This window comes from Penaeus vannamei, chromosome 17, assembly GCF_042767895.1.
Source record: "Penaeus vannamei isolate JL-2024 chromosome 17, ASM4276789v1, whole genome shotgun sequence".
Taxonomy (NCBI): domain Eukaryota; kingdom Metazoa; phylum Arthropoda; class Malacostraca; order Decapoda; family Penaeidae; genus Penaeus; species Penaeus vannamei.
The window spans coordinates 36,722,286-36,734,785 of NC_091565.1; the positions used below are offsets into that span (position 1 = coordinate 36,722,286).

Below are 12,500 nucleotides of genomic sequence, written 5' to 3' on the forward strand. Positions count from 1 at the left end.
TGCACATAATGATTAAGAATAACTTTTACTGTGGAGCCTCTGGGAATGATATAGCACTCTAAAATAGTGACCAACATATGATTCTTTTCTGTCATGAAAACAACAAGACTGCATGTATAGAGTAGCTTCTAATAGCATTTTTTTTTGAGAATTCAAGTTTTATGCTCTCTGATCTTATTCTCAGGAAAGGGACACAAATATTACAGCTTTTATTATTTATTCTCTTTACTCTTTAATAAAAGCAACAATAATATCAATTAGTGAAAATAATTTGTATATTGTGTATTTCCACATGGTTACATGTACTATATATTTAAAAGAATCTTTATGACCTTTACTACATATGACGTAAATACTACTGCACTATTAAAAATTACCTATTGAAAAATATATTTCTCAATTATTTATCAGTCAATTGAAAAAGAGATGGATCTATCAAAGAAAAACAAATTTCTGGAAGAAAATTTTGCATTCATATCAATCTTATATGAATGCAAGTGTCATTTAACATGCATAAGCCTAAGATGTGAGAAATTTATGATGAACAGATTGCAACAGAAACAAGGAAGGGAAGGGCAAGAAAACACACGAATATGCCGAAGGCCTTTTCGCTATTGCTTCATCAGGGCATACCCTGACAAAGCAATAGCGAAAAGGCCTACGGCATATTCGTGTGTTTTCTTGCCCTTCCCTTCGTTGTTCCTGTTGTAATAAGCACAAGAATTCATGAAGATGGGGAGTGACCATGTCTAAGAATGGATTAGGCTCCCAGACATATAGAGAGGATCTAGGTTTTGTACTGCACCTCACAGGAATGCATTGCTTACCCTGTGTTGTGTGAACTGTTAAGCATTAAATAATGGACAAACATATCACATGGTGGTTATTAAAGTGATATTACTATAAAAAAAGGGAAAAAATCTTCCTAGAGCCAACCTAATGAATGTGATACTTGAATTAAAAAAAAAAAAAATTCCCAAAACAACAAAAAAATTACCAGAAATTATTACATTCTACAACTAATTACAGAGGGATATCATTTATCAGTAAGATGTAATATTTATAGAATGGAGCCCAAAACATTATTAACCATTCTCATATCTCTTCCATGTTTAAACCCATTGCTTTCTTAGGTAGATCTAAGTCAGTATTGTTCCCTGCTGGGACAACAGACATGTCTAAAAGGAAAGACTATAGATACATATATTTTCTCTTAGATTTATTTATTAATTTAATGATTTTACATGCTTCATTAACAAAATTGCGAGTGATAATATTCTATACAACAATTAAATTAAATTAATGATAATCAAATTCCATTCTTAAATCCTTGCAAGGCTTGCTGTCAAAAAAATGGGCTGAAAGGGCTGAATAATGACATTTGAGCATGCGGAACCGACAAACAGTTACAAGGATATAAGCTGGAGAAAATATTACTCGTAATGCAACTTTATACAGATCACTTGCTGGCAACAGCATCAAAAATCATAAAACCCCTTAAACAGAAATCATTCGTTATTTTTATTACGTGGTTTGTAATTGTTGATGCATACACAGTATAATTAGTTTTACTGGGTAGCATTTTGTAGGTCAATGCCAGTTTAAATACATCTGTATAAAAAAGATGTATCTAAAATAAGGTAAGGTAGTTATCTTTAACAACAAAATACCCTTAATATCTGGAAGGGAAATCATAATGAAAAAATATATTTTTTATGCAGTTAAATGATATCAGTCATGAATAAAAACACACACATAAAATATGGTATATGAAAAAGTTGTCTTTTTTCTTTCCTTTTTTGCATAACATACAAATATTGTTATTTGGCACAACATTATCACTGGTAAGTACTTAGCTCCCTCTCTCTTGCCACGTATTTCAGTTACTCTAATCTTAAAAAAAATAATTCAACTCTACAGGAAGAACTTCTTTATCCTTACTCTTGAATCTGATATAGTATTTTCCATATAATTTCAAATATCAAATAAAGATTTATAGAAAGAGAAAACAATGCAAAAAGAGAGAAAGATAAAGGAAAAATTACATATACAGGAATAAACGGCAAAATCAGAAAAAGTCTAAACAGCAGGTTGGAACTTTCAATGAGAAGCAATAGTCAACCATCACTTTCGTTAACAGCCAACAAACATTAATATTATGTTACACATTATGGACAAAGTTAGTACATTCGTATACATATCTCACTGGGTAGTTTCTGCAACTCTCATTCGTCGGCTGGAAGAACCAAGAATACAATCTTGATGCATCAAATTCCCTTCCTTGCATACTTGGTATAAATGAACACAATATGAACACAGACTGTACTTATACACAAGCTGATTTGAGTGATTAAAAAAATGATTATGCAGGGCTGATATTTGTACTTTCCAATTTCCGAAAAAAAATATATATATATATATATTTCTTTGACAGTAACCAAACCTAAATATAATTTTTCAGTGATTTCTAAAATCAAAATATTTGATCATGTCTTGCAACATGATAAAATACATATTACTTGACAATGCATAAGTCTATTTTCTTGATCATATCATCGCAAAAAATCAAAAGGCACTTAGTCACTGTCCATATTCTCACAAAATTTCTATCAAGAGGGATAACCTTCTATAAGTGTTTTAGTTATGATTAATCCTACTAAAAAAAAATGAAGTCAAACTTCACAAGGATCATATCCAAGAACTGAGATGGCACCAGGAATTTTCAATATAGCTAAATATGGTTGAACAGGGTTCATTGCGATGTATGTGGAACAAGGCATAAATTAGAACAAATAATTTTGTAATACAAGAAATGTAACTTGAGAACAGAAATGTAACTTCAGAATTACATGTAATTCTGATGAAAATTTAACTGAAGTATGTCAGCTACTTCTGCATTATGAAGCTATTCATTCTCGTCTCTGTCTTTTCTGAAAATTATTGTCTAACTGACCACTTCTCTACAGTATCATTATTTTACTGTCATAGGAATTGGCTTACATAAAGAATAAATAAAAGTACACCTTCGGCAGCAAATTACAATTTCTTTTCTTTTCTTTTTTAAATATTGTATACCTGAAATATTTTTCAAATACAGTATATGATATGTCTTGGAAGTGAATGATACGCTATCTGACACACATCCACACACCCACATCCACCCATCCAACCACACACCCACACCCACACCCAAATAAAAATGAAAAAAAAGGAATAATGCCATTTCATGATGACTATATTATTACTAAAAGATTTAAACAGATTGTAACAATCTATATGGAAAGATCTTGATACAAGTCCCAACATTTTTTCCAGTGTTGGAAAAAAGTATGAAAAATGAATAAACACTAAGTGCAACACAGCAATCAATGAGTTGGAAGATGATTAACACAATTTTGCTGAGGACACATATCAAACAAGGGAGGGTAGTGAGGCATAACACTGTGGTTGTACAGATGGGAATTGTACTGGTGAAGGAAACCTGTCATGGCTGCTGGGTGATTGACGCCTCCTGAGGTTGGGATCTGAGTAGTGTGCGTGGGTGCCACAGTGCTTGCAACTGTACCTGAGTGAGCAACTGGAGGGGAAACCGTCTGACCCGCGTGAAGAGCAACACCACTCCCACTTGGTGTAACTCCATGGGAATGTGGCGCCAGGTGAGGGTGGTTGTGGGAGTGCTGTTGGGTGTGAGAGGGACCCACAGGTGCTTGATGCATCTGTGGGGGCTTGGGGGTACGCCTGGATGGCAAACGGGGATTACGGTGAGGTGGTGGTCTTCCTCTGCCTCCAGTTGTTCCTTGACCTGTCTCCTCTCCTGCACCGGTCTCCTCACTGTGGTTGGTTCTCATGTGGGTTTTCAGGTGATGTACCTTTGAAGAATCATGTTTATTGTAAATCACTAAAACAAATGCTTATTCTCTATTTCCATAGCAAAGTTATAACATCAACTATAATTTCACAAAAGAAATCTGAATTCTAAATATCAGTCACAGTCATCTTCACAATCTCTCTAAAGTGCAGGCACATATAAATGTCAGCAGTCGTGTTGATGAAGACTGAATCATTGTACATGCATAAATGTGGGGCTGAACTTTACTCTGTTTCACATGCACCAAACCAAATACAAGTAATTTCTAATGGTAATCAAATTAGCTCCTTGAATACTACCTGTGAAAAAGTGAGAAGACAAATGCCACAACTGTAAGGTCTCTCCCCTGTGTGTCGTCTCATATGACGCTTGAAGTTTCCAGATTCAACAAACTGCTTGTTACAAACATCACATGTGTATCGCAGGTCCTTGTTATGGTATCGTAGATGAACCTATAGAAATGGAGATAAATTAATTATCAATTCATGCTTAATAATAAATGATAAGATCTTTGTCCCTTCCATCATCATTATCAGCATTAGTAATATCATCAGTAGTGTATTACACATACAAAACTATAATAATAAATTAATGTTTTTCTGCACTTTTTATTTTTATTATTCTTTGAATAAAACTGACCTTGAGATCATGGGAGCGAGTGAACTGTTTGTCACACAGCTGACATGGGTATGGTTTCACTTCGTCATGTTTCAATCTGTGTCTCCGAAGATCAGTGCCTGTTACATATGTAGCTCCACATATATCACAGGCGTAATCTCTCTCTCCTGCAATTGGCCAAAAATATATAAAATTTTCAGTGCTGGTTTCTTTATAACCATAATCATTTTGAATACCATATTAAATGCTAATATTACACATTCTACTCATAAATGTCTAAAAAAGTTTGACCATTCTCAAATCAAAGATCAGTCCACCGGTTTCTAGTAAATCTGAAATTTAGTATTATGGCCATCAAATCTAGTTTCATTATAGTAACATAGATATACAATTATAAAAGGTATTGCTAAATAAAAAAACAATACTATTCTTTAACCCTACACTGACTGTGCCAAAAGTTTCTGTGGCTGGTGACTACTCGCAGCTGTCTAGCCTTTATAGCATGGCATTTGCTGTGTACTGCTGGCCCTTCCTGCTCCCTTGCTAGAGCAAGTCATGGCATATATATACATGAACACCATGAAGAGTAGATATTCCATGACAGATGTAGCCATGCCCATCAACAGCGTGATAAAACAATCAGTAACTAACCTGTATGAAGTTTCGTATGTCTCTTGAGAGCGTTGATTGCAAAGAAGGACTGGCCACAGATCTCGCATGTAAATCTTCTCTCTCCTGTATGGTAGACGACATGCATTTCCATATTTGCTTTCCGACTAAAAGCCTTGTGACACACAGGACACTCAAATGGCCTCTCTCCTGAGAACAAAAATGACATACTCAGTGTAATGTAATAATATTAAGTGTAACAGTTGCTAAACTCTGTACAGTCTTGCAGTGTCTGCATCCTTCATATACTGAATGTGACAAAAACTTTAATACACACACACATGCACGCACGAACATACGTGTGCACACACTCACACACACACACACACACGCACACACACACACACACACAAACACGCACACACACACACACACACACACACTCACACACACACACACACACGCACACACACACACACACACAAACACGCACACACACACAAAAAAAAAAAAGAGAGATAGAGAAAAAAAAATGTACACTTAATCTACCTAAATATTATAATACTGAAGACTTATTAAAGTGGCATTAGTGGTTTATCTATTTCTAATAACTATACTGACAATAAATCTTTTCTCTTAAAAGAAGTGATATCAAAAAGAATCATAACCCAAGCATCTTCAGTTTATTTCCAGTGATCAAAGTAGTGTCTTTAGTTTCATCCTGCAGCACCATCCAATATCCATAACTCTACCTTTGTGAATTCTCATGTGTATCCGTAAGTTGGTGCGTGAAGACAAGACCTTCCCACACATAACACACTGGCACGGATTAGGACCAGTTGTGTGTTTGTGCCGCATATGGACTTCCATGTGGTTTTTCGTGGTGAAGAATTTTTGGCACTGGCTGCACTGGTACGGCCTCCCATTATTGTGCTCTGAACGTTGGTGTTCCCTTAGTTCGCCCCTGAAAGAGAAATTGCTTTTTTAGTAGAGAGAGAGAGAGAGAGAGAGAGAGAGAGAGAGAGAGAGAGAGAGAGAGAGAGAGAGAGAGAGAGAGAGAGAGAGAGAGAGAGAGAGAGAGAGAGAGAGAGATACATATATATATATGCCTGGTGAGTTAAGGTACTGTCACACTAGCACTTTTTCCGTCCTTTTTTTTCTTGTCAATTTTTCACAACCTGTCAACTTTTTGAGGTGCACAGTTACATTGGTTAAAAGAACAATTATGTCAGTCACGTGAAACAACAATATCATTGTACGCCTCTTTTTCAATTTATTCTTTGTGTACCTGCCATCTCTGGTATCCTCAGAAAGGCATATCCAAGATGATATTGAAACTGGAGGAGAATGGCATGCACTGCTCTCACAGATGTAAACAATTTTATTCATTTCAATAAATAGTAAATTTCATATTTACTATCTATTGTTTTAAAGTATATATACTAAATTTATTCTTATAAACTTTATATTACAATTAATTTCATTCAACATAAATGCAAACATTCTCGAACATGGCTCTTGATTTGATTATGCTTGGCTGAAAAAGTTGCCTCAAAGGTTTTCAAATAGAAACAATCGTTATCATCTGGCTGGAAAATTGACAATTCACTCAAAAATTTACAACATTCCAAAAAAATTTCAAAAAATTGAAAGAAAAAGTAATAGTTGACAGCACCTCTATGTGTCACATGCAGCATGGCTGAGGCCTTACTGTTATCAATACTGTAAACAAAATAAATAAAATAAACTACAGTGGACAACATATGTATACTGTGCCATTAGGATATGGATAGCCAGTATAATATCTATGGTTCCATAAAGCATAAATATGACTGCTATCATCTATGTTACCTGCCATTTTCATGGAAACCTCATTTCCTGTCTTTAATTGCTGTGGAATTTTGAAGGATATGGATATCTAAATAAATTTTATGGATAATTTTGACACTGGTGAGTTTACCTTAACCTTCTATATATCTTATATCATAATTACTATACTTATGTCTATGAATTTTGACCCACCTGTTAAAAAATAAGACACGACATACACGGCACTGCAGTGGGCCAGGCCTCCGCTTCCCAGATCCTTCTCCGTCTTCCTCACCACCTGCATTCTCGCTGCATTCCTCCTCGCTGTTGGGAATAATGTTAGATTTTTATCTTTAATAATTATCAAACCTTAATCCCCCCAAAAACACACTATTTCAGCATAACCTTGTTGCCTAACAACAAAAAGCATAAAATTTTCAAACTTTAACAATGGAGGGAGGAAGAGAGGAAGTAAAGGAAGGAAGGAGGGAAGGTAGTTCATACAGCCTCCGTAGAGGGAGGGCAAAAATATAAATTGGAACTTTCAAGCATTTGTTTCACTCTAGCACCAATGTAAATAGCCTAAGAAATAAATATATGACATAAACCATGAGATATTGTGGGGGTACATGCCATAAACTACAAAAATTCCTATTCTATACTCCCTACATTCATGTACTTAAAATACAGCTATGGACAATGCCAAAAGGCCCTGAATTCTTTGATTCAGGGAAAAATAAGGGTGCAATGGGTATGTTGTACATTATGGGAACTCATATGTATTCCCCACATTCATTCACCTATCAAAGGAGATGCCATGATTGGCTTAGGGAGATAAAGGAGCACAAGAGGATGGGGGAATGGGGGTGGAGAACCAGAAATAATTCCTCAAATAGAAAAAAAATGAGGAAAAATAATCTGCCTGTTTTTGAGAAGCTATGCTCAACCTAGACAGCTTGGTCTGAACATAAAAACTGAGAGCTGTTGGATTAATTTAACTTAAGTTCATATTCAAACTGATTTTTACAGTTACAGTAACTGATATCTAATATTATCATTATTCACAAGAAGAAATAAGAATCAGTATCTATGAACAACTTATTCCCAGAAAACAATCATCAGTCAGCTAAATTGGAATCTAATTTTTTTTATATCCACAGTTACATCAAAACAAATCAAATCCTGGTTTTCTATTTGGATATAAAAGAAAAAAGAAAAAAAAAGCCTCAGCATGAAATTGATTTATGAATTCTGAGATGAATCGTTACATATTCACAGATTTGTACCTTCCATCTTCATCATCATCCTCATAATTTTCCCCATCATTATCATTGCTCTGTGTTGAATTTGTGCCATTGGCTTCTGTATCACATGCTTCAGAGTCAATGAAAAGGGGGTCATCGACAACTGCTTCTTGTGCTGCATTGCTCTTAGGGTTTGAGCGCTGACGTGAAGCTCTCCTCTGAGTCTGTTGGCTTGCTCCTGCGTTTGTTCCTGTGGAGCGGCCCTTGTTCCTACTGCCTGGAGGTCGCCCACGTCTCTTTACTGCATTTTCTTCAGCTGCACTTTCCTGAAGGGTAACACATATAAGTTGAAAATATTTTGCTACAGATCAATACAAGCTATTTCTTACTGAATTTGCTATATAAGTGTACTTTCTTTTCTAAAATTGCTACAATATTTGGCAATACTTGGACATATCAAATTATTCTTTTAGAAACTTCTACCCCACTGTTTCAGAGAGGATCAAGTTATGTTTAATTTTGGAGACGGGAAGGATAAATTTGATAAAATCAACATAATAATCACGATATTACAGTATTTACGATTGATTTCTGTCGTGTGAAACTTGTAAATACTGTCCAGTTTTTAAAGATTTTGTTACCCAAAGGGAGTTGGGGCTATAATGTATTAAAAAAGACAAACCATAAAAGAAGGAAAATTATTAGCATTCTTATTTATCACCCTTTCAATCACAAACTAAGGAGTGGCAGTAAGCTGCCACTCTCCTTACATCTCATTTTTTTTCATTCTTCTGACAGAAATAAAAAATAACAATAGAAGAATCTTGACATCTCAAGAGATTTATTTTAGAAAACAAACTCAAAATGAAAAATCAAACAAAACCAGAGAATACCTGAAACCACCACAAGAACATATATCATCAGGTTTGGTCAATCTGCCCAAACCACAACTTCCTAGGTCATCCCACAGGCCTTCGCCACCCAGGGTTGTCTTGAACAGAGACAACCTGATGGGCAGGATCAACCTGGAGAAAGCAAGCCAGGTGGCCGTATAGCCTGAGTTGGTGATCCCAGATTGTGCAGATAAAAGGTCCTGTGCCAGTCTCACAGTGCAATCATTGGTTGGACACATGGTCCTGCCAACAGTACCCTATGATCTGGTGCAAGGCCTTATCACAAAAGGCATCAAGACGAGACTCCAGGGCACAAGATAATGTCCAGGTTTCACTACCGTACAGCAAAATTGGCATTATCAGAGCCTTGAAGACGCGTAGCTTGGTCCTTATGCACAGGTACCAGCATCTCCAAATACTACTGTCGAGAGAGTTCATGACCCCTGCTGCCAAGCCAATCTGTCTGCTGACTTCTTGGACTGACAGCCCAAAGTTATGAACTACACTACCAAGTTATATAAAGCTCTCTGTGACTTCAATGTCCTCGCCGCAGGCATGTACTGACTGAACAGGTTCAAAACAGATAGTCTAGTAAAAAAAGTTCTCTATTACTCAACATTTTTCTTTAGGGAAAAAAAAAATAAAATAAAAATAAATAAATAAAATAAAATAAAATAACTAAATAAAAATAAAAATGGTTTGCCTGATTACTTAAAAGTGATGCTCTTCTATTTCAAAAGTACCAGGGGAATACCAGGGTTTAATCTTATCGAGTACCCAAGTACCTTATTAAACCCCATGACTGCAGATGGTATCATATACAAGCCATGTCCACTGTAATTTTAATTTTTGTTTATTAATTGTGCTACCAGAGAAATGGCTCTAAATGTGCTTAGTTACCAATAAGTCAATCATTGATCCTACCTATCTCTCCTGTTTACCCTTTTCTTTGACTCCCTGATTTTCTCCCCGCAAATTCTTGGAATGTGAATTCAGGCACAGTCATTGGGGCCTACTAATTGCCTCTTTAATGACAGAGCACTTGTGGAGCCATCTATGTTCAACAAAATTCACTAAAAACAAGTGTGGACAGTATGCAAACCCACAGTCATTGGCTTAAAGTCCCCATGTAATGTTGTTAACTTAAAAAAGAAAAAAAGAAAAAAAAGAGAGAGAGAGAGAGAGAAAAAAAAAACCTGATTGGCTTTTTATCTATCTACTTACGATTACTCTCAGTAGTTATTCCTATTCATGATCAATATTGGAAAAATCACTGAAGAATCTCATGCCTTGACTTAATTTAGCAATTCCATACCTGCTTTTGATTTCCTGTTCCTTGTTGGCTTCCTCCTTTGTTTGCTTTTGCATTCCTCCCACTGGTTGGTCTTGCACGACTCTTCCCACTACCCTAAAAAATCACACTGAATTTTGAAGTGGATTTCACTTTATACATAAATGAAAAGTACTATTTAGTATCCATTTAATGCACTTTACGGGTTTAAGAAATGAAATTGTATAAGTTATTCGTGACAGATACCTTTCATATTATCTTATGATCTACTTCCTTTCACCTCAACTGCTCATATGACATCAAATATTAACAAAGTTAGAATGGTTTTCCTCATACAAGTTGATTTACACTGATCTCTTATTCCTACCTTGTGCTTGTTTTCCGCAGAGTTTTGTGCAATAAGAATATGCTCCAACAAGTGTTTCTTAAGCTGTGTCCACTGTGTGTATTCCCGACCACACACATTACACGTGAGATCATCTGTGCTTGCTGGAAATTTCTCATCCGTTTCTCTTTTAATTGTAGTTCCATTTGAAACCTTTTCTACCGTTGAATCAGTTGTATCACATGTATCTGGCTCATCATATTCTATCACTAGAGACTCATCAACAACCTGGCAAGGAACATGCAACAAAATATCAATCAACAACCATGATCACACACTCTCCTTATATAATCCTTCCATATGTTATAAGTAATTTGGGAATCTAAAATATATAAACATATAAATATATAAATATATGAATATACATATTAATATATACATAATATATACATATACATATATAGATAGATAGATATATATAGATAGATATATAAACATAAACATAAATATATATATATATATATATATATATATATATATATATATATATATATATATATATATATATATATATACAATATATATATATATACATATATATATATATATATATATATATATATATATATATATATATATATATATATATATATATATATATATATATATGTATATATATGTATATATATGTATATATATATATATATATATATATATATATATATATATATATATATATACATATATAAACATATACATATGAATGAGAATACATTAATATGATATAATGAATGAAAAAGGTACAAAGAGGTATACCTGGAGCCAGAATATATTATCTTATAGAATTTGAGACATCTTATTTAGAAATTACTAATGATCACTATTTAGATCCTCACAGGTGTTTTCCAACAGCATTTACACTTGGGGAAATAAAATTATTTTGTATCATGTCACACAAGGATATATGCAATGTTCAATTCAAATAAGTATTTTTTATTTATCCTACTTTGACATAAAAATACCAAATTGCTTTGTTCTGTTAACACTCCAGCAAAAAGACACAAAGAGATGCTAGTATTACTAACCTTGGGCTGCACTGTGGTTGAACGTGGAGGTGGAATTCCCGTAGCAACTGAAGCTGCTGTAGAAGGAAGTTGATTTCCAAGATCAATTAGTGTAGGCTGGTGTTGGGGAAGATCCTCTCCCTGTGGGCTGAGGGGAGTGTTTGGTGTCTGTGGAGTCACGGGTCTTGGGGAACCTAGAGGCTCTCCACCCTGCTGCTCCACGCCACCTTCCACTTCTAGGACAGGGTATACAGCACTAAACATCAGGGAAAGGAACAAAATGTGTTAAAAAGACAAAGTAGTTGTATTTTTCTTACTATTCCAAGCTTAATACAAAAGATAAAAAACAAAACAAAACAAAAAAAACATAAATATAAAGTTAAGAATATATATACACACACATCTAATGCTTATCAGTAATATATATCTGCAAACTCACTTATTCAAATGTGTACTGGAAGCTGGAGTTGGTAAGGGCTGATCACTAGCTTTCTGTTTATGCCGTCCTGTTATCTCATGGTCTCGCAGACCTTTTGCTCCCACAGACTTAATACAGATGTCCACCTGGCACCAGCGACAGAGGGCATATGTGTCACCCTTTGATGATGGGCTCACCCATATGTATTCAGCTTCATATTTAGTACTGGAAGGGCAAAAATGATATATCAGGGCATATACATAAATCATATGTACAATTATCTCTATACCTGACATGCTATATACAACATTCATTCATTTGAAATAAATTCTTAGGTAGTGAAATGACCCATTAAAACAAG

The 12,500-nt window shown here is 34.8% G+C and overlaps 1 protein-coding gene across 2 annotated transcripts in view; it reads right to left on the reverse strand.

The window, feature by feature from the left end:
• Positions 1-1,206: 1,206 nt before the first annotated feature.
• The window catches only part of LOC113806684 (GDNF-inducible zinc finger protein 1), a 15,659-nt gene continuing 4,365 nt past the window's right edge, over positions 1,207-12,500 (reverse strand). For both annotated transcript variants that reach the window (XM_027357848.2, XM_070132281.1), the window contains exons 3-13: positions 12,161-12,364; positions 11,743-11,977; positions 10,700-10,945; positions 10,357-10,449; positions 8,191-8,474; positions 7,118-7,228; positions 5,848-6,059; positions 5,138-5,305; positions 4,508-4,653; positions 4,168-4,320; positions 1,207-3,869 (exon numbers count right to left, since the gene is read on the reverse strand). In XM_027357848.2, coding sequence (XP_027213649.2) covers positions 3,366-3,869; positions 4,168-4,320; positions 4,508-4,653; positions 5,138-5,305; positions 5,848-6,059; positions 7,118-7,228; positions 8,191-8,474; positions 10,357-10,449; positions 10,700-10,945; positions 11,743-11,977; positions 12,161-12,364 — 2,356 coding nt within the window. In that variant the 3' untranslated portion in view covers positions 1,207-3,365. The remainder of the gene's footprint in view (positions 3,870-4,167; positions 4,321-4,507; positions 4,654-5,137; positions 5,306-5,847; positions 6,060-7,117; positions 7,229-8,190; positions 8,475-10,356; positions 10,450-10,699; positions 10,946-11,742; positions 11,978-12,160; positions 12,365-12,500) is intronic.